This window comes from Podarcis erhardii, assembly GCF_964252035.2.
Source record: "Podarcis erhardii genome assembly, chromosome: 14".
NCBI lineage: Eukaryota > Metazoa > Chordata > Lepidosauria > Squamata > Lacertidae > Podarcis > Podarcis erhardii.
Genome location: NC_138503.1, coordinates 14,218,755 through 14,243,932, shown reverse-complemented (window position 1 = coordinate 14,243,932; position 25,178 = coordinate 14,218,755). Strand labels below are relative to the sequence as shown.

General features: G+C 40.9%; 1 protein-coding gene and 2 long non-coding RNA genes across 4 annotated transcripts in view; 1 reads left to right on the top strand and 2 right to left on the bottom strand.

Annotated features, from left to right (window-relative positions):
* Positions 1–1,308: 1,308 nt before the first annotated feature.
* On the top strand, positions 1,309–21,764 carry COPS2 (COP9 signalosome subunit 2). 2 transcript variants are annotated; one of them, XM_081839124.1, is made up of 13 exons: positions 1,309–1,433; positions 8,416–8,529; positions 9,697–9,774; positions 11,640–11,765; positions 13,311–13,400; positions 13,499–13,576; positions 14,453–14,627; positions 15,515–15,693; positions 15,792–15,844; positions 16,450–16,547; positions 17,784–17,866; positions 19,870–19,928; positions 21,000–21,764. In XM_081839124.1, exons 1-13 carry the CDS (start codon positions 1,380–1,382, stop codon positions 21,142–21,144), a joined length of 1,332 nt encoding a protein of 443 aa, XP_081695250.1. In that variant the 5' UTR covers positions 1,309–1,379; the 3' UTR covers positions 21,145–21,764. The 2 variants fall into 2 exon arrangements, with proteins under 2 accessions (XP_081695250.1, XP_081695249.1); XM_081839123.1 differs by having other exon boundaries at positions 13,290–13,400.
* Positions 15,085–17,775, bottom strand: LOC309328951. The gene is made up of 3 exons (XR_014150946.1): positions 16,794–17,775; positions 16,007–16,104; positions 15,085–15,345 (listed from the first exon to the last, which is right to left on the bottom strand). It is a non-coding gene; the product is annotated as an uncharacterized lncRNA (long non-coding RNA).
* LOC309328931 overlaps positions 17,875–25,178 on the bottom strand; it is a 20,757-nt gene continuing 13,453 nt past the window's right edge. Inside the window, exon 3 of the long non-coding RNA XR_014150908.1 lies at positions 17,875–19,296. This is a non-coding gene — a long non-coding RNA (uncharacterized lncRNA). The remainder of the gene's footprint in view (positions 19,297–25,178) is intronic.

Below are 25,178 nucleotides of genomic sequence, written 5' to 3'. Positions count from 1 at the left end.
TCAGGACGAAAGGGAGAAACATGCTAAGAGGAAGGCATGCTTGGCAAACCCTCACCATGATCAACTCCTGCCCGGAAACTTATGTCCCCACTGTGGAAGGACATGTGGATCTAGAACTTGGACACACTGTTAAGACCAGGTTCATGGAATACAATCTTACTCTGCTACGAGTGATTGGCAAAGAAGAAGACTGTCTCTCAACGTAATCCACCTCACAGGGCTCTTGCGAGGATAAAATGGGTAGAACCATGGAAGCCATCTTGAGCTCCTTGGAGGAATAGTGGGATATATACATGTAATAAACAAACACTGACTACATCTGCCATACAGAAATTTAGCAGGCGCATTTCAGCGTCTGCGATTGCAGCTGCTTGGTTCACACTTGCCCTGCTTTCATGGTGAGGCACGGGAAACCCTGTCTTTTAAAAAACAGCATTGTATTTCATATAGGGACGCGGGTGGCGCTGTGGGTTAAACCACAGAGCCTAGGACTTGCCGATCAGAAGGTCGGCAGTTTGAATCCCCGTGACGGGGTGAGCTCCCGTTGCTCGGTCCCTGCTCCTGCCAACCTAGCAGTTTGAAAGCACGTCAAAGTGCAAGTAGATAAATAGGTACCGCTCTGGCGGGAAGTTAAACGGCGTTTCCGTGTGCTGCTCTGCTTCGCCAGAAGCGGCTTAGTCATGCTGGCCACTGGAAGCTGTACGCCGGCTCCCTCGGCCAATAAAGTGAGATGAGCGTCGCAACCCCAGAGTCGGCTACGACTAGACCTAATGGTCAGGGGTCCTTTTACCTTTACCTTTATTGTATTTCATTTCATTTTTATTTTTATTATTTTATTTTATTTTTTAATTATTATTATTTTTTATTTCATTTTATTATTATTTTTTATTCCGGTAGTGCCAACAGCAGGAGACCACAACAGCGTTCGCCCTTGACAAGACAAGAGAGGGAAGGAAACGAAAGGGCTGCGCTGATTCAACCACGCAGCAGCGCTGGCCGAAGCGCCTCCCTCCTCTCTCGCCTCTGAGGCCTAGTCAGGCCCAGCCGGTTGCTAAGGGCCCGGTTGCCAACCACAGGCCTGCTGGTGCACCCTCGATTAGGCTCCGGGCTCGCCGCGCGCGATTAAAAAAAACAAACACCCCTCCCCTTCACCCCCACCTGAAGGGAGCCGACGGGTGCGCGCATGCGCGCCGCCGAAATCCCCATCCCCCCCACCCCGGTTCCCTTGCTCAGCCCGAGAACAGAGTCACATTGAGGCGCAGCCGCGGGGCATTGTGGGAGAGGAGAGGGGCCGGCCGCAGCCTGTTTCTCCTCCCTCCCCTCCGCCCCTTTCTTCCCCTCCCCCTCCCCCCCCCCCGCGCGCGCGTCCTCCGGCCAAGATGTCTGACATGGAGGATGATTTCATGTGCGATGATGAGGAGGACTACGACCTGGTAAGGCTGAGGGGGTGGAGGCGGGCTTGTGGCGGGGGGAAAGGGAGGCCGGCGGCGGGGAGAGGCCGAGCTTCCAGGCCGGGAGGGGGTCCTCCGGAGCCTCTCCTCGCCTCCCTCAGGGGTGCTTTCCCTCGCCTTCCTTTCAAGTGCCGTGACAAGGCCAGCCTGTTCCCCCCGCCTCAGAGGTGGGGAAGGGGGGCAGGCAGAGGAAGCTCGTGAGTGGGGATAGTTCGAAGGGGGGGGTGGACACCTACCTTCTCTGTGTCTCATCCTGCCACGGCCACCCCCAGCCCAGTCCAAACCTGAGGCTGCAGAAGTAGGCCCCTCCTCAGGCCCAGCCAGAAGTCGGGGGCCCCTGTGGGTTAAAGAACCGTTTCTTTGGATTTGGAAAGTCAGGGGCGAAAGCGCTCAGGAGGGCCCTAGTCCTGTTTCCCCCCACACTCTTAAAATACCTGAACATCGAAGAGGAGGGAGCCAGAATCAGTCCCTTTCGGGTGCTTAGGGGTGATCGCTGTCTCTGCCAGGGTCAGCTCAGAGGCGAGGAGGTAAGAAACTGGTTAGCACACAGATGCACTCCGACTGGGATACATTGCAGTGGGAAACAGGCTTTTCTGTATAAGGCTGGTTACTGCTTCATGTGGTTTTTTTCTCCTTCGCCTCCTGATTTTTTTTTTCCTGAATGTGTGTACACATGTGTGTTTGCAGTAGGAATCGGTCTGTGTTGCTGAAAGGGAACTCTTAAAATTTGAGGCAGTGGCTAAGTTTAATAGATGTGATATTGCTGTTTTTTTTTTAAAAAAAAAAATTGTTTTGAAATGTGCCATGCATCTCTTTTAGAGGTATTTGAGTCTGGATATATTGTCTATTGTGTATTCCTTATCATTTGTGTACTTATGATTACACAGAGGAAAACAGTTTTGAAATTTTCATAGAACTGTGTAGTTATTTGCTGCCTGTGCTATGAAGTTCTCCTGTTTTAATAGAAAACACGGAATACTGTTAGATTGCCATCCTATGCATGCTTGGTGGGAATCGATTTCCAAGAAGCCATGCGTAGGATTGAATGAAAAGTCATGCTTCTTCCTTTTAGCAACAGCTTATGTGTAATGTCAGTTTCTACAGCTTCCTCATGTCCATATATCATTTCATTGTGAACTTACTGTTTTCTTATGGCCTTTCCAAAGAACCATTCAAACAGAGAAGAAAATACAAGCATAGTCTTAATCTCAAACTCTTGACTGTTGATGTGTATATTTCTTCTCACATCTATAAACCCTTCAGAACACTGACAGATATGTTATGGGTATATTATAGTATCCTGTACAAGCTCCGCCAAGAGGGATAGAGTGACAGTTATCTTAATGAAGACCCATAGTTCACAAGGTCCAGCTCCTGGCATGTCAAGTTAAAAAGATCTCAGGCAGCACAGCTAGGAAAGGTGCTTGTCTGCGACCTTGGAAGACTGCTGTCAGTCAGCATAGACCACAGTAGATTACGTACACCTTGATGTATGATAGTCACAGGTTTAGCATTATTATAAATAAGGATTCTGTCAGTTTATAACTTTTTGACAGATATGTAGATATGTAGTGTTTAAAATTGCTATATTTCCCCGCTCCACAACTTTTCTATTCATATTGACTTGATAATGTTCCATTATTTTAATGCTGTATTTTATTTTTGTTTTTAAGTTGTAATCATTCATCTTGTTTTTATTATTGCTTGTAAGCCGCTCTGAGCCTGGCCTTGGCTGGGGAGGGCAGGGTATAAATAAAAAAATATTATTATTATTATTATTATTATTATTAGATGAGAATGGAACACCTTTCCTCCTCTAGAATGCAATATAACCTTTACTTACAGAATTAAGGAATTAATTAAGATACCCAACAACCATGCAGTGCATCAGCATAGATCTGGAGCTACTGTAAATTAACATAGTTTCAGTGTAGTTGAACTTTTCCACTTACACAAAATTTTGCAAGTGCTTTTTTTCAGAGAGCTGAGCAACCTGTGAGATATTGCTAGACTACAACTCCCATCAACCCAGACTGCTGACCACAGGTTCCTCATCTTTGATCTAAACATGTGTCCATACTTTGCTGACACAAGTATTATATTCACTACCCAGATTTGCAGGTGGAGGAGAGTTTTGGGCACAGAATTTTAGTTGGATCAATGAACAATCATTCAAACTAACTAACTTGTAGAGTGCTGGATGGATTATTACATTGTGAATCAAGCAAAGAAAGCAATAGATGTCTACTATACAGGTCCCTTTATAAATCAGCGTAGGAAACCTGTGCCTCTTCAGATGTTGCCGGAACACAAGCTCACATAAGAATATAAGAAGAGCATGCTAGATCAGTCCTGTTGCCCATTTTATCCAGCATCCTGTTCTCACTATGGCCAACCAGATGCCTGTGGGAAGTCTGCAAGCACAACTCTGCCTACCTGTGATTTCCAGCAACTGGTATTCAGAGACATAATGCCTCAGAGTGTGGAGGTAGAACATAGCCGTTATGACTAGTAGCCATTGATAGCCTTTTCCTCCCTGCATTTGGCTAATCCTCTTTTAAAGCCATCCAAGTTGGTGGCCATCACTGTCTCCTATGGGAGCAAGTTTCATTATTTAACTATGTACAGCATGCTTTGTGGAGGGGGTACAGTTTGTTTTTATTCTTGTTAATGCAGGGTTAACAGCCACTTGCCATGATTGCTAAATAGAACCTTCATGTGCAGAAGCAGTTTGTCCTTGAAAACCAGGTGCTGGGGCAAGCAGGAGACGACTGTCTCTTTAATGTCCTATTTATAAGCTTTCAGAAACATCTGCCTGGGCCTTGCTGGAAACAGTCCTGGACCTTCTGATCCAGCAAGGCAATAGTATTTAGAAGCACACCATACTTTTAAATAAGCTTCAGACCACTGTTTCTTGATACACTCTTTCACACCAGTAGCTCCCCCCCCCCAATACATTCATCTATTGTCCATTTCTTCATAACTTTACCTAGTCCATGAAAATGTGTTCACAGGTAGCTATGCTTGTTCCTGCAAAGTCGCCTCCCTCTCTCCTTGCATTGGAGATAAAAGTTACCAGCAAGAGAGCACCAGTCACTTGTTAGGTAGGTGTAGTAGCAGTGGAAAAGTCTTCCTCACTTTCCCCCTAACACAGCATGAACTGAAAGTATATTGGATAGGGAGAACTAAGCATGTTGCTGGATGGCATTTATTTTTCTTCCATGCAATTGACTTTTCTTGCCATGTTACAATACATGAGGACATAGTTTGGGTGTGTAGATGTTTGCTATAGGGTCATTGTAGATAAAATTATTTGTAAGACAGGACTTCAACAGGTTAAGAATCCATTTCTGTTTACTGGTGATGCTGTGATGTACCAAAGAGATATTTGATGCTGCCCTTTCGAAATGGAGGAGGAGGACACTGTTTCTCAATCCCAGCAGTTGGATTCTGAAATAAGTATTGAACATCAAGTGTGCGTATTTAGCCTTAAAAGGTGGAATTTGCATTGTAACAGCTTTGCTTTCCACAGATCAGTGAGCATGCTTTAAGGAAAACTACATTGCAGAGGCTTTTAAACAAAGCTACACAAACCTTGAGTCATCTTACATATATGATTTTAAAAAGCAATATACTGTACTTCCCAAAACAAACTGACATTCATTGGATAAGACAAAACTTTAAACAAATGATAAAGGAGCTTGTAAAAGCATTGAACAGGAGAATAAATTCTAATGTTAATGTCTGTATCAATCATGACTTGCACAGTTTTGCATAATGTTATCTTCAGAAAAGGGGTGAGTTGATGGCTTTTGTTCCTCTGAAATGTAATAGGCATAAATTTAGCCAATGCACATTGGCACTAACTTCAAACCCTTGTTCCTGTAACTCTCCCAGAACACCTACACTTTGCCATCTGCATGCATTCAACTTTGATCTTCATCCCCAACCAAAACCTAGTGCAATACCTAGATGTGTCTGCTCATAAGTAAGTCCCACTGAGTTCAGTGTGGGTGTAGGATTGCAGCCATAGCGTGTGAAACTCACCTTGATGCCTCTTTCTCTTTGTTGTCTGAACTTCCGCACTGCCGAAATCTAAATTTGTAATCTCCTTTTCACAGGGATCTTTATGTTTTGCTTCTGTTTCTTTGGAAAGTTCACATACACTTATAGTTCCACATTAATAACTAGTGAAATGCTTGTCGCTACAGGTGTGGGTGGGGGATGTCCCTTTCAAGAGAGGGATTATATATTTAAAGAGGTGCACCACACCTTCCTGCAGAATCCTTGTCACCAATATCTAGACAACTAAGGATGGAAGGACAAGATTTTAACTTTCTGTAATCATTTGTGTAGGTGACACTCTTTTCCCAAGGAAATGAATGTCAATCATGCCACTATAGCAGAAGGTAAAAGGATGCATTCAGAGACATCACCAGGGTGAGAACTGAACCTGTTCCCCACCCCTGACAACTGTAGCCATTAAGAATTCATCCTCTTTCTATCTGGTTTTTCACTGTGAGAGCAAAATGGTAGATTTAAAAGGCTTTTGGTATGATCCAACAGGGCGGTTACAGCAGGTTAATGGTTAAAGATAACCATACGTTCTGCATATGCATGGCTAAGTTACGTGAAAGCTGACAAGAGAAGATAGATTAGGGAATTTATACCAGAGAACAAGGAAAAGAGACTGAGGGTGTTCACTCCCAATATTTAGGATATTATATGTGCACCAGGTATCCCTGTCTCCAATGAACTTGACTAGTGCAAGAACAGAATGCCGTAATGTGCAGAGTAAACTGCTACCAGTGAAATGTAATACGTTTTTGCTCTCTGAATATTTTATGCAATTCCTTTTATGTTGTGATTGGACAAGGGGCATGCTGACATTTAAAAAATGCCCAGGTTTATCTCCCTGGCAACACAGCAACAACTGAGGTTAATGCCATGTGCGTGTGTTGATGACTTGGAGCTACGCTGCATGCTGAGAATGTCTGCCTTTTTCGAGCCATAACTTCACTTACTGCTCTTTTTAAACTTCTCAATCCACCAAACTGTCTTTGTGTGCCTATGCCTTCATGTTCATGGAAATAAAACTTAAGGTTGCCTTCTCAGGCTTACACTTCTAGAGAGAAATACTCTTGTGAACACAAGCACAAATTTGAGGTGGGGTGTGTGCATGCCTCGAGGTTTAACCTGATCTGTTTCAGAGGTGCTATGTGTCTTACTAGTACAACTGAATTAGATCTGGTAAAAATGAAGCTGTGTTTCTCCCTACCTCACACTCAGTCCTCGGTCACTATGATTCAGAATCTAAAAATGCCTATAGCTTTCCCCCCCCTCTCTTCACAAATGAAGTTTGTGGGTATAGCAGCCCCTTCAAAGTGAGTTAAGCCAGTTTGCAGACTGATACATCCAGATGTTTTCATGCAGGTCACCTTTAAAGTTTGGCTTCTTCTTTTTATACTTTCAGCCAGAATTGGAAGCAATTTGCAGGCATGGTTACCTATTTTGAGGGATTGGAGCCAGCTAAGTTTCAGAATGACAGCTGCAGTAGTTTTCCGGTTGGGTACAATAGAAATTGTAGCGGGAAAGGGAGTGGTAGCGGGAAAAAGAGCATGGATCCCCAGGAACATCTGGGGTGGGGGAATTCACCCCAGTAAGGACTTTGTTACCTCAGAAATTGTTGGTGGGCAGTGGGCTTTTGCCCCCCCCCCAAATAGTTTTTTGAGGATATATCTTCAATTCTGGGAGAAAGTGATTTCTCCATGGACTTGCATGGGAAAATGGTGTGGTGGAAAAACAGCTTCTTGCCACACACATAGCAAGGACTGTGTTATCCTAAGCTTGAATGATGGTGATGGGGCTTCTGTGCCCCACTCCCATGGATTTTAGGGGATACATTGGAGCTTTCTTCATTGACTTGCAAGTGGGAGGAAAAAACAAATTTGTAATCGCTTTCCCAAACCTCTGTGATAAAAGAGCACGCTGGGGAATTAATCATGATTAAAAAGATAGACCTGCCCATCAAGATAAAAGATATTCAGCCCTTCTCAAGGGATATTTCCTTAAACAGCTTGATTTCATTTCTCCACAATGTGGTGGAACAACTGTGCTGCATTTTTTAGACAGTCAAGGCTGCAAAGTGTCTTGGAAGTTCAAGAAGCCCCAGGTGTGACTGAAGATGCCTTGTTAATGGTGAGATCTGACTCAGAAATGTGAGAATCTTCCCTGAACCAGTCCAGTTTGCCTCGTAATTCAGGGTACACAGCTGATGCACACTCCCATTTTGAGGTAGTAACAAAAGATAACCCCCAGTAGTCTCTCAAAGACCAGATACTATTAGTGGTTTGCATTAACATCTTCCAGTTAACAACCATGGGTCTAAAACAGGCATAGGCAAACTCCGGCCCTCCAGATGTTTGGGACTACAATTCCCATCATCGCTGACCACTGGTCCTGTTAGCTAGGGATGATGGGAATTGTAGTCCCAAACATCTGGAGGGCTGGAGTTTGCCTATGCCTGGTCTAAATGAACTGGAAAACATGCCTGAGAACTCATTCTGGTCTTTATTGCTTCACCATTTTGCCCACAATTCAAACAGTTATCTGTGGAAGGTAGCTATGCATTATGATTCAGCATCAGCTATAGGATCATGTGTAGGGCTTTTTCCTTTTATTAAGCTAAAGCTGTTACTATTTTTGGCTGGAATTTCTTTTGAGTAGATCAAAAGTGTACTAGTAAGGACTGCTGCCCTTGCATCTCAGCATTATGTGTACTTGTATTCTGTTTGAAATATTTTTTTAAAAAAACGTAAATATAACTCTTCTTAAGTCAAACTGTAGCAACATAGGTTGATGTCTGTCCCCCACTCCCCAACCCCCTGTTCTTATCTTATCAACAAATCGCTTAGTATTATTAATGCTTTAACCTGCATTATTGCTTTCCACCCTTTGAACGTAGGAATATTCTGAAGACAGCAACTCTGAACCAAATGTGGATTTGGAGAATCAGTACTATAACTCTAAAGCCCTGAAGGAAGATGACCCCAAAGCAGCACTCAGCAGTTTTCAGAAGGTTTATAGTTTTTTTGTTTCTTTATATTGGTACACATGTTACTGTGTTTTATAATGTTAGCCGCCCTGAGCCTGGCTCCAACTGGGGAGGGCGGGGTACAAATAAAAAAATAGTGTTATTCTTATGTTCCAACTAAATGTTTTCCTCCAAGTTTGTAAGAGCTTTCTGATCTATGGTGGCCTTATTTAGCTGTAACTCTGCCCATTAGTCTTGGGACATTCGTCCTCACTTCATTAGCCAATTATGGCTAATGTTTTGCTTTCTAACTCTAGACGTTATCAAATCATAGTATGAAGCAGGTATGCATAATGTGATCTGGGCTAAGCACTCTTAGCGTCAATGTCAGTGCGGACATAGGCATGGTTCATATGTCATGTTAAACCATAGTTTGGCTTAATGCAGACAAGGAGCATACTCATGCATGCTGCTCAAAAGTTTCCAGGACCCCTCCCCTGCTGCTGCAGTGCCACAGACAGAATAAGCCTAACTTACCATTCTGTCCAAACCCAGGCTTGTGGTTTGTTTTCTTCATTGCTTGGACAATACCACAAGCCAGACTCCTGCTGGTTTCATCCACTTATGCACTACTCTGGTGGTTTCTTGATTATATTTGCTTGTGATATGAATTTTTAAGTTGTTAAAGACACATTAGTCTCAGAACATAATGCAAGGGAGAAACTAATACATTTTTTTTTTAATCCCAAGGTCTTTTTAAAATTATTTTTGTTCTGTAGCAGAAGGTTGATCAGGATCTTCTAGCAGATCTCTGGGTGGACCATTCATGTTCTGCAGTATATATAAATTCCAGTGCAGCCTAACTTGGAATACTCAGTAATAGGGCCAGAATTCTTGAATCAGTGACAATTCCAATAATGCTTGAAAAGTTGCATTGGATGGGATTTTTACACAACATGGTAAATATGAAACATCACAGAATCAGCAAAATAGTTGGGGAAGGAGTGAGTTCTTGATGAAGATTTATCTATGTCTTTGACCATCACCAAGCTATCAAGTTAGACAGCAGTGGGAGTTAGTAGAATGACAACATTGCAAAAGCATTTCCGGACTGCCTTGGTAGATTGTTAAATAGGCTTCAGCGTAACTTTTAATGAAATTTACAGATATCTAGAAAAACAATTATCTTTGATTTATGTGGTTTTTTTATAGGTTTTGGAGCTTGAAGGTGAAAAGGGAGAATGGGGATTCAAAGCATTAAAACAGATGATAAAAATAAATTTCAAATTGGTAAGCTGTATACTGTTTTTCCTTGCTATTTTTCTGTATTTGAAATTAAACCATATAAGTAGGGCAGCAAGCCGCTTTTATCAAATGGCAGTCTTCCTGCTTTCATTTGCACTTCATTGCTGATATAACTCAGCATTGCTGCAGTTGCCACAAGATTGCTCTGTAATGAATAAATTAATAAATGCATATGAGAGATTTCCCAAACCAGTGTATTTCTTGTACAAGTGTCTGTATTTCTTTTTTTTTTTTTTTAAGTAAAAAAGTTGATGCCCTCTTCAAACTAGTAATAAACTAGTTTTCATATATACTGGCATTACTGCCTATAACAGAGAACCTTATCATTGTAAAAAAAATAATGAAGCTTTATACCTGTGGGTCTTAATGTATTAAACGCACATAGAACCTGTTTCCATCTTCCTTAAGTATCTATTAATATCCTGTAGGGAGAAATATCTTGAAGACTGCGTAACACTAATGTTTGATTTAGCCTTACGTGAACGAGACCCGAGCCTTCCTCCCCTCTCCCACTTGGCAGCAAGAATTAGATTATAAACTTTTGCTTCCCATTTTAACTGCAATTTAGCTTATGTCAGAATGCTTAAGAATGGTTTTACTGAAAAAGCCAACTTCATAAATAATGGTTTTTAATTATCTTGTTTCAATAATCTGTGGTTAAGATTAATCACAGTTTAGTGTTCAGATGTAACATTGTGGTAAATGGAAATGAACTCCTGTGCTGTTTTCACAACTATAGAAGGTGAGTGGGTGAGGATTGCATGAGCCCAAGGCTTGTGCATGTAATGCTAAACTGAAGTTTAATGTTAGATTGAAACTTTCATAGTGTGGTGGTCACATTTAGAACTTTGAGGGAATGACATAAGGACCACATGCTCTAGTTGCTTCTCTCCACCAGGTCACACATACCCAACAGACAGAAACACACACACACACAAAATGCCATTCCATGGGGTCTTGGCAAAAGTTGGGTCCAACAAAATTAGTTTGCTTGGTTCTATATGAGTTTCCATATGAACCCTTCTAGATCTTCAATTTTTTTACATAGGATGATGACGACAAAATCATTAACAAGTCACAGAACACGCAGGTGACCTATGATTGGATGGTGTTTTTCTGGGAATCTCTTGTAAAAAATGTTGAGGCTGCAAAAGATCTCTACCTTTGGTCCAGGTTTTTGCAATATGGTAGCACTGGACAGCATCAGATCTGTAATTTTCATAGTTCTGTTCAATGGAGACATGTCATCTGTGATTTGATTATGTTCATGCAGGGAGAGGGAGACCATGGAAAATTGCAGTTTCAAAATGATCCATTTTACTGTGTGCATATGCCTTTTTCTCTCTGTTGACACTTGTAGCACTCCACTGTCTACCCCTGGTCACTCTGTTTTCCTCCTCTCAGATTGCTGCCCTTTCCTTCCTCCCCACTTGGTCACTCCTCTTTCTGTTTAGTTGCTGTACTAAGTTTCGAAAGCACATAGAATTTAAAGAGTATTGCTTTTACAAGATTCCTCCTCCAACTTCATGTCCTTTCGAGGAAAAGGGTAGCTACCCTCACCTCATTTGCAGGTACCAGGGGAAGTTCAATAGTACTGTTGCACCTGCAGATGCCTCAGTGGTAATCCTCCTATATAGTATTTATATTAGGTAAGGTCATTTCTTCTAAAACATCTAAACGAAATCACTCCCACTTTTCCAGCTGTGAGTAATGTGCTCATTCCAAATGTATGCACACTCTAGTTGCACATGCTGTGTACCAAAAATATACACTTTTGTGTGATTATCTTTGCCACTAATTAGACTCTGCTTCTAGTCCTAAATGCTTAGGTTTTTTTTTCTCCCTTGCAGACTAACTTTCCTGAAATGATGAACAGATATAAACAGCTATTGACATACATACGGAGTGCTGTTACAAGGAATTATTCCGAAAAATCCATCAATTCTATTCTTGATTATATCTCCACTTCCAAGCAGGTTAGATTATCCTTCCTTCCAAATTCTAGGTTTTGCACCTTTTTTAAAAAATGAACTTTGAGAATAATTGCACTGTTGCCCCTTGCTAGTCTCTCTCTCGCTATCAGTAAAATAGGTAGGAAGAGCACTGAGTTAGATTTATAATTTAGAACTGCAGATTTGCACTTCTCAATCATAGGGAATGTTTTTGTTGTGAATTTTCATGGACTGACCCCCTGTGTGCAATTTAATGTCATCTAGTGTTTATGAGGATGTTGTATGAACTGTACTGAACTGATATTGGTGTATCTGTTTTAGACTATGCTCAGGATGAGAGAGAGAATATGGGGATTTCAACAGAGCCCTGTCAGCACTCATTGATTCCATAACAGAACTCAGCAAAAAAACACCCCACCCTAATCTAACATGTAACAATGCAGTGCTCTTCTCTCCGCCCATCAGAAACGTGCAGGCTATTTAAAAAATGCTGAAGAATGTTCTTGGAGGGGTTCTGCAGAAGGCCATGAAACCCTTGAGCCTTCCAGCTTTATTGTTGTTGCTCTGTCAGCTATACTTCAACAGGACAGTTCCAAAACACTATCTCAGTTTTAAAACAATTCGCATCTGCATGTACTAGGTTTTCAAATCCCTGCCTGATTGGGTTTGCTTCTAAAAGTTGGATTGCAGAAGTATTTTGGTTCTGCCATGAGCTCTTTGTGACTTGCTTTCATGGGCTGAGTTTTCTGGGGCCAGAAAGAGCTACCCTGGCCTGTGCCTTTCCAAGACACTTTGAAGAGCCGTTGCCTAGAGTTGTGAGTGATAAATAGCATGACACAAGAGCTCTTGGCAGAAACCCAGAGCCTTTTCAGAAATCACTATTTCTACTTTTGCAGCTAGAGAATAGCTTGAGCAGTTATGAATGCTAATAAATCTTCCATCCAAATGAATGACCAGGCATAGGCAAACTCTGGCCCTCCAGATGTTTGGGACTACAATTCCCATCACCCCTGATCACTGGTCCTGTTAGCTAGGGATGATGGGAATTGTAGTTCCAAACATCTGGAGCGCTGGAGTTTGCCTATGCCTGGACTCTACATTATCCTCCTTTCACTACTGTGGCTGCTCTGTCATCCCTGGTGCCTAAAGAAAGCAGCCAGTTAGGTTCCAACACGAACAGTTGACTCAGTTTAGAGAGGACCAAAAGATGGGGAGAGGGGACGTTGCCGCAGCTTTATTCCCATAAAGGGGGAGTAGAATCTACAGCTTTCAGAGAAATTGAGAGCCCAGGTGAGGGTACATAATTATGCCCAAGAAATGGTGACACATCTTAACTATTAAGCAGAACTCCTTGGGAAAGATATTGGAAGTTATTCTTTGTTAAGTTTTTCTCAATAACAAAAGTATGTACGCCTTAAATAGATGTTACAATGTATAAGTTGTTGATTTCTTCATCTGATGTATTACATACTGTAGTTTAATCTTGCTCTTTGCGTATGTTCATGTTGACTTTATTAACAGACACAAATTTGCTGTTTACAATTATAGAATTCTGATTTTTTATGCCAGATGGATTTGCTTCAGGAATTTTATGAGACAACACTTGAAGCTCTGAAAGATGCTAAGAATGATAGATTGTGGTTTAAGACAAACACAAAGGTATAATGGGCAATGGGGATTTTGTTTAAAAGTAATTTTTTAAAAGTGTGTGTTTAGAACTCACAGTGTGTTTTTAAAAAGCAACTTGTTGTTTACAGCTTGGCAAACTATATTTAGAACGAGAAGAGTATGGGAAACTACAGAAGATTTTGCGCCAGCTCCATCAGTCATGCCAGGTATGTTACAATCTATTTTCTAAACTGTAATAAATGTACTTATTACAGGAGGGATTTTATATTTTATAATGTGTTTATTATGTTTTGAGTTGCCTTGGGACAACCCTAAAAGGCAGCTTTTCAATACTAAATAAAACACCCAAAACTTGATAATGAGGTGGTGTGGCAAGCACCTCTGGAGAAATGTTTCACAGTGATTGTATCACTACTAAGGTCCTATATTCAGCACTACAAATCTAAAGTCCTATAAAGACCGTACCCAATACAAGGCATCATCCCCTTTCCGTCTCTGGTGAATGTTGCATAGAAGAAGAATGCGCTACAGAGATGTGTACCAAGTTAGTTTTTCAGATGCACTGTATGCAGTGCCCTTGAAGATGATCCAGAAGCATTTACAAGTTCCGAATTCTGTTGCTGGCGATGTCAGGACTCTGATAAATTATTCATTTGTGTTGGTTGCCAGTGTGTTTTTGGAGCTCATCAAAGAAGCCTTAAATAGCCTGAGTCACTATATCAGCTTACACGGAAATAGAAATTAGTTTTGTAATTGTTATGGTTTGGCAAAACAGTAACAGGCTACATATTGCGCTGATTTTTTTGCTTTATGCATCTACATTCAACTAATGTGATCAGTAACAAATGGTGACTATTATTTTCTGTCCTTTTAGTAAGATTAGGGTTTTTTTTTAAATGTGTGTTGATTTTTTAAACCATGCAAGACACTACTTCAGTTTTCTGTTGCTTATATGGAATGTGAAATAATATTATGCTTTAAGTTCTGGTTATATTTAAGAGTGCAGGTTAAGATTTTTATGGAGAAGAGAGTCGTAATTTATTTCCCAATTTACAGTGCACATCTTTCTTCCTTTTTGTTAGACTGATGATGGAGAAGATGACCTTAAGAAGGGTACCCAGCTATTGGAAATATATGCTTTGGAAATTCAAATGTATACAGCACAGAAAAATAATAAAAAACTTAAAGCACTATATGAACAGTCGTTGCACATCAAGTCTGCCATCCCCCATCCACTGATCATGGGGGTCATTAGAGGCAAGTGCTGTTTACATTTCGTTATCAGATCACATAGCATTTGTCTAGTTAGTTCACTGCATTTATCCTGTATTTTCCTCTTGCATAAAGTCAGGTACAGTGGTGCCTCGCAAGATGAAATTAATTCGTTCCGTGAGTCTCTTCGTCTTGCAGTTTTTTCGTCTTGCGAAGCACGGCCATTAGCGGATTAGCGCTATTAGCGGCTTAGCAGCTTTTAGCGGCTTAGAAAAAAGGGGGGGAGGGGGAAAAAACTTGCAAGAACTCGCAAGACGTTTTCATCTTGCAAAGCAAGCCCATAGGAAATTCATCTTGCGAAGCACCTCAAAAAGGGAAAACTCTTTCATCTAGCGAGTTTTTCGTCTTGCGAGGCATTCGTCTTGCGGGGCACCACTGTAGTTAAAATCTGAGCATCTTTTGTCTGCTTTTATTACAAAGGATTTTATTGGATTGTACATGATGCAGGAAATAATGCTTTTGTAGGAATGCATCACTTCCTTCTGTGTAGATGCAAATCCTAGCATATTGTTTGCTCAAGGCATATTCCACAACATAATGTTTCCGTGATTTGAAGTTTTCTATTTGGAATAATTCCATCTGAACAAATGTATTTATAGTAGGTTGTGGGTTTTTTTAGTGTAACCGTTGAATCTTTGCCCCAGGGTGGCAGTGTCCTTCTTTAGTTCTCTTTAGAATGCGTGCTTGGAGTAGGTTGTACAATCTGGAAGCTCACAAATGAAGTTCTGTTATTTGGTGTGTTTGCCCTTTGTCAGAATTAGAAAATAAAAGGTCATTTCTAGAAGTCTTGCTGGTATCCATATTGAAAAAACATGGAATATGTCTGGTAATTGTAAGACAACAATATTGATCTCTACTTGTTTTTCTTTCAGAATGTGGTGGTAAAATGCACCTAAGAGAAGGTGAATTTGAAAAGGCACATACTGATTTCTTTGAAGCATTCAAGAATTATGATGAATCAGGGAGTCCAAGAAGAACCACTTGCTTAAAATATTTGGTCCTAGCAAACATGCTGATGAAGTCTGGAATAAACCCATTTGACTCTCAGGAGGTACAGTTATCCGTTTCTTACTGCTTGTATGAAGGCAATTAGCATAAACCTTTTAGCTGGTATCTAAATATGCTTATTGTTGTTTCTGTCCTGTTCAGGCAAAACCATACAAAAATGATCCAGAGATTCTAGCAATGACAAATTTAGTAAGGTAAGAGCTAGTTTCCCTTAAGGGCAAAGCTAGAAGCAAATTTTAATCTAAATAATCTAGTGAGCTGTAGAAACAAACTCAAAAGTTGGTGTCAAAATTACCCTTAACAGAAGAAAGTTTACCAAATCTCAGATTTTCAAAATGTGCTGAAGGCACGCTCACATTCCGTTTTACTGTAAATGAGATTGCACTGAATATTAAAATCCTTATTCTCTGCATACAGGCCAGTAGCCACAGAACCATTCATCTAACCCCAGGCCCTATGAAAGAATAAAAAATGTGTGTTTGTCAAACCCCTATCCTCCCCTAATACCACATGGCAAGCCATTCTTGAAACAGGGGACTTCCAAAAGTAGTTTCTATTGTAGTGGTATGGAGGTCTGCTGAAAGAGAAGTACACTCACTTTGCCCAAGCCCTCGGTCATACTTCGCAATTTGAATACTCACCTTCAGTTTCTGTTGATCCTCGGAAACTGGGGGTAAAGCTCACTATAGATAATGTGTTCACCTCTGTTTGGATCATAGCAATCAAATTCTGTTATCTGTTTTCTTTCCTAATTGACTAAATTGTAATACAGTGCACATGCTCTCTTTCTCACTTGAAGTGCCTATCAGAATAACGACATCACTGAATTTGAGAAGATTCTGAAGACAAATCACAGTAACATCATGGACGATCCCTTCATAAGGGAACACATTGAAGGTATAGCTGGGAAGAAGTCTTGTGATTTTAGCCAGCCCGAGCTCCTCATCCATGTCCACAGTGTATAAAAAAAATGCCTTCTTTTGTAGCGAAAGCATGATAAAAATGTAACCGAAATAATAATTTGTGCTAGATAAGGCTGAATAAAATGATTTTGCAAAACAAAAATTGGCAGGAGTTTGACTGGAAGAAGAAAAAAATAGATTTTAAGTATTAACAATTTGTACTGGCCGCTGAGTAGCTTACCTGTGTTGGGGTTGGGAGAAGGAACCATACGTTGCAGCTTCATGATGGTACATCAGAAAGAGTCTCCCTGATTATCTGTGAGACTAGCGCACTGTCCCACACAGCTGTTTGCTGGTGGGCTGGAGTGTATTGGACCTGGTTGCCAGGGAAACCAGGACATACTCTGATCCTAACCACCAACATGGGCAATCCAGGAGACATCTGCCCAGTTGCCAAGAGAAACAAGTTTGCGGCAGGGGGGCAGTCTTGGCTGGAATGGAGCAGAGGGAGCATACATAATCCATCACTGAAGCTTTAGAGTAGCCTTTCTCAACCTTGAGTCTCCAGATGTTGTTGGACTATAACTCCCATCATCCCTAGCTAGCAGCACCAGTGGTCAGGACTGATGAGAGCTGTAGTTCAACAGCATCTGGGGACCCAAGCTTGAGAAAGGCTGCTTTCAAGGATGAGTGGGAGGGGTGGCCCAGGGTGGAAATAAAGTGTGACTTAACCTCCTCGCCTCTGATTCAATATATCATGGGGCAGCCGAAAGTGTAGGGCAACCTTTGTGTTATATTCCTCTGCTATTGGAGCCCTGACCTCTAATGAACTATACTAACAAACAGTATCCTTTTCAGCTCAGTGTGTCTTGAGTAGCTGTTAACTAAAGATGCCAGGAATTGAACCAGGTGACATTTACTTGGGAAACTTTCACTTTCTACAGGTTGATGCCCAGTTTGTTTCCAAACTGAGCGACCATTTGAGTTAGGGGGAAAGCCTTAGGAGCATTTAAATACAGTTGAATAATTTGTTTGTTTGATTTAAATTTCACACGAATTCCCAGCTGGAAACGTCATTTGAGAGTAAATTCTTAGGGTTTGATATATAGTCTAATGCATCTGTAAAAGTGTAGTGATCGCTAGATATAAAATTAGACCTATGCATTTGCTTTTATCTAAAGTGCTTTCATTGTATTCATAATGTAATTACTTTGCTTTTGTTCTTTTCCAGAACTTTTGCGAAACATCCGAACACAAGTGCTTATAAAATTAATTAAGCCTTACACAAGAATACATATTCCTTTTATTTCTAAGGTATTTGAACACACTGTCTCCAGAGGATTACCCCTAAAATCTGCTTACAAAAACTGCATCTTGATATTTTTTTTCTCTTGGAGGTTTTAGCAGCTGGCCAACTTGTTGTTTGCTACTTCCTTTCCAGATGCCAGGGTTGTGAGAGATGCTGTAAATCCCAGAGGAGCACAGCATAAGTTTAGGCTGTGATACTGGGTTGAGATGAGATGATGTTTTGGCTCAAATGTTATGGTCGGGGCTCAGCAAAATGAGCGGCTCAAAAACCAATTGCAGTTTTCTGTGGGAAGAAAATTCTGTTAATTTGTGGCAGCAGGGCTTACAGTTAATGATGCCACACACACACACACACACACACACACCATTTGTTCTTTCTTGGCTTGCCACTGCTACAAATGTCAGTGGCAGCAGATTTTCTAGTAGATCCCACCTCTAGCAACTGCCCTCTTGCACCCAATAGTGCATGATGCTACATCACGATGCGCACTTCTTTCAATAGGGCATTCTGGAGTGAAATGGGTGCCACCGATATTATGGTTGTTACTTGCAGCAGGAGCAAACTAGAGTTTTCAAAGGAACAGAAATCAAAGTGGGAGGGTCTGGTGAATAACAGTTGACTACTGGCAACTCAAATTATTTTCTGTATTTGCTACTCTTAAATGGAGGGGGAGAGAGGTAAATTTGAGATCAACACTGCTATTGGATGCACATTCATCTTCCTCACAAACCTGTGAAGCTACATCTGTGAAAGATAAGTTTGAAAAGCTGTGGTCAGTGCCTTCTCAAAAGCCAGACAGGAGGCTGAAGTGGAATTGCAGTGGGTACAGAGGCCTGCACAGCCACTTGTTCTTCAGCAGAGCTGGCAAAATCAAAATTAATTAGGCAGATATGGTTATTTGCACAATTTATTACAGAATTCAGTTTTCATTGGCTTTTTTTAAAATGTGAAAGGCAAAGCCATGGTTTATGCTAGCTAGTTAAAAGTCTGTGCCATTATTGGAACTTCCAGATGTGCAACAAGAAAAACAACGGTACAGTTGTACCTTCGTTCTCAAACGTAATCTGTTCCAGAAGTCCGTTCGACTTCGAAAACATTCGAAAACCAAGGCGCAGCTTCCAATTGGCTGCAGGAGCTTCCTGCATTCAAGTGGAAGCCGTGTCGGATATTCGGCTTCTGAAAAATGTTTGAAAACTGGAACACTTCTGGGTTTTCAGCGTTCGGGAGCAAAAAAGTATGAGTACCAAGGCGTTCGAGAACCAAGGTGTAACTGTATAGAGTGGCTTTCCTTCTTTCTGCTCAGAATTCAGCTTCATTGATTTCACTCCACGGTGCAGCAGCCTCTTGGTCTTAATTGGTGTCAGTAGTTTGTGAAAACCATGGTTTGCAGTTCAGCTTCAAACTCTTTGGCTTAGATACATTTTAAAATGTATAGCTAAAAAACAAAACATGATTTTGCATTACATCTGAACCCGGCCCCTGTCCCTCTCAACAGCCTTACCTGTACTTAGGTTTTACTACTGCAAGTAAAGTCAAGATAACCATAACTGATTCTGCTGTTTGTGTTAAAACTTTCCTACCCTTTCCTTTACCGTCATATATACCCACTGCAACTTGCATCTTTCCTCAACCTGGTGTGCTCCAAATGTTGCTAGATTTAAACCCCAGATAGCACGGCCAGATGTCAGGGTGCTGGAATTATAATCCAAGCATCTTTTTTAAAAAAAATCTTTAAAAAAAAACATTTATTCAAAAGTTACACTACAATAGTCCAAACTTCTTGAGGTCACAAGGTTGGGAAGACTGGTTTATAGTATTGAGCTATAAGTGCACTGCCAGCAACAATCCGCTGAATCTAAAGGCTTTCATCTGGTAATCCTTCCTTTCCCAGTGATCATACTGGTATTGACGTTATATGTTTAACTTCACGCTTGCTTTCCTAGATAAAGAAAAAAAATGCTTACTACCCAAAGCTTCGTTGATATTTGATACCTCTTTTCTCCCTTAGGAGTTAAACATAGATGTAGCTGATGTGGAGAGCTTGCTTGTGCAGTGTATACTGGATAAGTGAGTATTTTTTCCTTTTCCTTTTTGAGTACTGAATGTTTTTAAAATGTTTATTTATAGCAGGGGTGGGGAACTGGATTGGGCCAGATCCTTACCTCCCCCTGCTTCCACTCTTTTTGGTGCCTGCTAAAAACATTTTTAGGGAGGCAGGTGGTGCTGTGGTCTAAACCACAGAGCCTAGGGCTTGCCGATCAGAAGGCTGGCGGTTCGAATCCCTGCAACGGGGTGAGCTTCCGTTGTTTGGTCCCAGCTCCTGCCCAGCTAGCAGTTCGAAAGCATGTCAAGTGCAAGTAGATAAATAGGTACTGCTCCAGGAGGAAGGTAAATGGCGTTTCCATGCGCTGCTCTGGTTCACCAGAAGCGGCTTGGTCATGCTGGCCACATGATCCGGAAGCTTTCTGCGGACAAACGCTGACTCCCTCGGCCTATAAAGTGAGATGAGCGCCACAACCCCAGAGTCGTCCGCGACTGGACCTAATGGTCAGGGGTACCTTTACCTTTAAAAACATTTTTATTTAGACAAGCGTATTCAGATGCTTAGGTAGTTGAGGTAATTATAATCTGTTTAAGTATTTTAACTTTTGCATGTTTTAAAGTACTGCTGTAATTTTTTTATGTTTTAGGAAACAGCTTTGAGGTTTTTGTTTTTTAAAAATAATAATCAGTGTATAAATTTTATGAAATAAATAATAAAAATATCCTTATATTCAGTAAATCAGGAGTGTCCCATGGACTTGCACATGCCTTGTTAATCCCACCCTTCTCTTTTTGACCCTCACCAGAGTTAATCTGAACCAGGGACTATTAACCATAGTTAGTCTGCAAACTTTAGTTTGTAGCATTCATATAATTCTTCTACAGAAAGAGGAGTCGAGGGAACTGGATATGTCAGGAGGGAGGGGAAGGACGCTATGAGCCCCTTGTTGTGCTCTTGACCTCCTGGCCATGAGTGTAAACACTCATAATTTGTATCAGCTTGTGTTGTCTGGAACATTCATAACATTGCACCAACCTGTATTACCTATATTGTAGGACACACTTTAATATTTCTTGTTTTGTCTCTTGCTTTAGCACTATTCATGGCCGAATTGATCAAGTTAATCAACTCCTTGAGCTGGATCATCAGAAGAGGGGTGGAGCACGGTATACTGCGTTAGATAAATGGACCAACCAACTAAATTCTCTCAATCAGGCCGTAGTCAGCAAGCTGGCTTAACCAACAACAGGCAATTACAAAATGTACTTAAGGCAACAGCGCAGTGATGTAAACCTTAAAAACTGGGAATGGCAAAACTACTGTCGGTTGGTGTGCCCTGAAATTATTGGAGTTAATGGCAGAAGTGCTTTTTTGATCAGCTGGTTTGTGTTTTGCTGCTGCATTTATCCCAAGAAAAACAGCTTTAAACTCCAGAAGAAAACCAAATGCCACGGGATTTATGCTGTGTTGACATCTTGCCCTCACCATGCAACACCCTAATAATTTGTCAAGGGGCAACTAATGACCAGAGCGAAGGTTTTGTTTGTCATGATTTTAAATACACTGACACGTTCCTGTTGGTTTAAATTTAAACATATTTTACCTGCAGAAAAAAGAAATCTCACAAAAAAATAACCTGCAATAACTTGAAATGCATACCCTTTTGAACACTTCCTTTTTCTCATGTATAAATCAAAATGTTTGCTGCATTTTGCAAAATGTCAATTCTCCAAAAATGTGTCCGTATATTTCTGTACCTGCAGTGTAGTAAAGGTTTAGAAGAAACCCCGTAATTATGGTGGCATACTGTCACTTAGGTTTCAAGCAGCAAAAATAAACAGTGCAGTTCAGAAATTGTAGAGTTTTTGTTTCTTGATGTGTTTTTCATTATGTGGCTGGCTTGTGTTTAAGAGATTGAGGGAGAGTGTTGTTGCCTTCTGCCTGTATTTTGAAAGCACTCTGAAGGTCAGGGGCACCATCTACGAAGCTCTGCTGCTAAACAACTGCAATCTGTCAAAGGGGCTTATGTGAAACTTCCACACATGCCACATTTTCTTAGTACAAACCTGCCTGCTCCGTGGCTAGTCAGTCAAGAGCACTCCACTGGAATCTTCCCTTTCAGTTTCAAAGAAGAATGTTCTTGCTAACCATAGTTAGCGTCAAACCACATTTTGCAGCTGGAGTTAAAATGGGTTTGTAGACTGGCTGAACTAAATTTAGTTAATGAAAATACAAGTGCAGATGTAATCTTAACCATATTAGCTCTGAAACTGAAAGGGAGGTGGGAAATGTCCACATTGGGTTGCGAACCTGTGGGATGCACTTAATTATCTAATGTGATTAGCTAATTATGCAACAGTTTAGCAGGCTGCACCTATTAACTTAAATTTTGCACGTGTGTTTAAGTATTACTCTTTGGTATTTATATGCAAACGCTACTGATCAAGCATTACCAATTTAACTGTTTGCTAATGTACAACCCTTTCTTAAGAGTGTCCTAGCCACTGTTGTTTTGGCACATCGCAGAACTGGATTTTTAAATCTTGGATTTAGATAAACATGGGCTGTGGTTGATGGGATTGCTCAGACGAGTGGTGCCAAATGGAAGTTTGTGGTTTTACTCTTTTTAAAAGAAAAGGGGGAGAAACTATAAATAAAAACTGTAGAAACTTAAGACCAGCATTCAGGAGTCATACCTGATGGCTATGGAGTCAGAATTGGTCTTTTCATATAAGGATTTCTGAAGTGGCAGGTGAACTATAGACAGTTCTTTCACAGTCTGCCAATAGGAAGCAGTAGAGGGTATTTCAAAGCATTATTGCAGCTGAGACTGTTAGGTTTCCATATGGAATCTGATAGAATATGGTTAACAGAAGTAAAACTTTGAAAATGAGTGTTGGTCGGCTTTTTGTTCTTTTCATAGTAAATTCCTAGAATTGAGGGGATGTGGTTGTGGGAATATTTCTGAAAGCCTGCAGGGTGTGTCCAAAGATGGAGTTTTTGTCCTGCCTGCCCATGATTCTCATCCTCTCCTATGTCCTGCAGCTGCTTCCCATTCTTCATCCTTATGTCTTCCCTTTGTACTGGCAGCACTGGTGAAAGGATAATCCTGGTTCATACATTTTAGATGTCTTGTAAACTTTCCCTTCCACCCTCACATGGCATCCCTTTTGAGAACATACTGGATCAAGCAAAGTACTGTTTTATAACCTGATGTCTCTGAGAGGAGGAGTGCTACAGGTGATATGCCTACCAAGATTTTTAAATATTTTTTTGCAATGATGTCCCTTGTTGGTTTTGTTTTTTTTGAGCCACTGCAGTCTTGAAAATTGCAGTGGCCATGTGTACAGCTGCCATGTAGAGGCACTGTTGCGTTTTAGTGTTGCCTCTGCATGATGCTGGCTAGCAGCTCACTGGTGCCTTCACGTGCTATCGGGTATGTGAGCAGGACCAAATAATTTCTTACTGCTTGTATAACACACTATATAGTAGTGCATTCAATCCCTAGGCCAATAGCTTTCAAACTTCTGCCATGGAAATCCTGCATGTTGCAGAGCATTCTGAAATATGTTCTAGTGCATATCAAGCTCTCAAGAGGTATTGTTGCTCCACATGAACTGAAAGTACATTCTAGAAGATGCCTTAACAATCCCTTGTGTGCTATGCAGCACAGCACAGGTTTCAGACAATGGTACCTGGAACACAATCGCGATGTGAGTGTCTCCTCCCCACTCTTAAAAAAGCCCACATAGGTAACTGTGGGGTTGTTTGTTTGTTTTTTACTTGAGATATAGACAATGAAAACTTTATTGTCCAGGGCTGAATTAACGTACTGTGTATCCAAATGGATTCCCCACCTCCTTCCATTAAACATTACGCAAATCTGGGAAATGGCTTGTCATTTTAAGGTAGGAGCCAAAATAGATGTCTGAAATCAGATGGTTAGTTTTCTTTCTTAGCTGTTAGCAAGGAGATTTCTATACAAAAAATAAGGAGCACCAACATCCTTTGAAACATTATCTAGCATGTAAAAGGTCCCAAGTTGATCTCTCTAAAGGACTGAGAAAGACCCATCTGAAAATTGTGGTGATGTATTGCTAATATCAAGTTAGATGGAATAATGGTCTAATCTTGTATAAGGCAGCTCCCTAAGATGCCTGTATCTCCTGTATCAGCCTTTGTCACCATGGAATCCATGATGGGAACTATAGTCTCATGTATGTATGTACGTATGTATGTATGTATGTATGTATGTATAAAGAGAGGTGGGTGGGTGTGGCAGCTGTCCTACCCATTCTATAGCCAGGGTTCATGGTAAATTACAGGATAAGAATTCAGCGCTAGTGCAGTCCAAATTATGTGCCTTTTTATAAATTGTGCAACCAATGTCCATAATTTGCAAAATTCTACAATTTTTACATTTTCCACTGCAAGGTGGCATTCCACTAAGTTACTCAGAGTAGACCTATTGAAAGTAATTGATATAGCCAAATTAGGTCTATTGGTTTCTCCCTACTCCCCAACTTCAATAGAGTTGTGGCAGCTGAACAGCTCTAGCTACAGACTGTACATTTTGTGGCTTTTACTATAATTTCCAAAGATGTGCTCTCATTGAAGGGGCAGGGCAAAATTGAACATCTTTCTGGAGTGTGACAAATGGATTGGCTGTGTTTTGAATACATTTTATTAGGGCTTACAGAGAAAAATACAAAACTTAATATCAAATATTGTTGGTTTTTGCCCAAACTAACTATGACTTGGTTCTAAATGCAATGGAAACAAAGGAGGGGAGAGAGAGAGGGGGAGGGAGAGAGAGAGAGAGAGGGAGGGAGGGAGGGAGAGAGAAATAAATAAGAAATAGAATAGGGGTTAAAAAGAGAGAGGGAGAAATAACATTCAGAAGGTAAGGGACTTCTCATTCTTTGTCTGTCCACTATAATTAAACAATATTCACTTCATCCACTCCAATATAACACCCAACAAATGGATTGGCTGCAGAGGAGCAGCATGCCTTATGATGTCCTTTGGTTAGCAACATAGCACTGATGTAGCTGGGCATTCATATAAAGCAGTATTCCATAGGCAAAAAGCTGCAATACTTTTTGGCTTTGAAGCTTTTTTAAAAAGCATGCGTTGGCCTATTTTACCATGTAGTATATAATAAGCTTGATGAGCAGAATGCATACATGAACACCAAGACAGTCCATGGACAATTTATGTATGTTACGTTGTTCCCAAAGAACCCTATGATGTCATAAACAATGATATCATTG

What these genes read in the sequence shown, in the direction of transcription:
- COPS2 (XM_081839123.1), top strand. Translation starts at nt 1,380, where the DNA reads ATGTCTGACATGGAGGATGATTTCATGTGCGATGATGAGGAGGACTAC. An exon ending in GGTTTAAGACAAACACAAAG is followed by an intron (nt 13,401 to 13,498) that starts GTATAATGGGCA and finishes TGTTGTTTACAG; the next exon opens with CTTGGCAAACTATATTTAGA. An exon ending in GATCATGGGGGTCATTAGAG is followed by an intron (nt 14,628 to 15,514) that starts GCAAGTGCTGTT and finishes TTTTTCTTTCAG; the next exon opens with AATGTGGTGGTAAAATGCAC.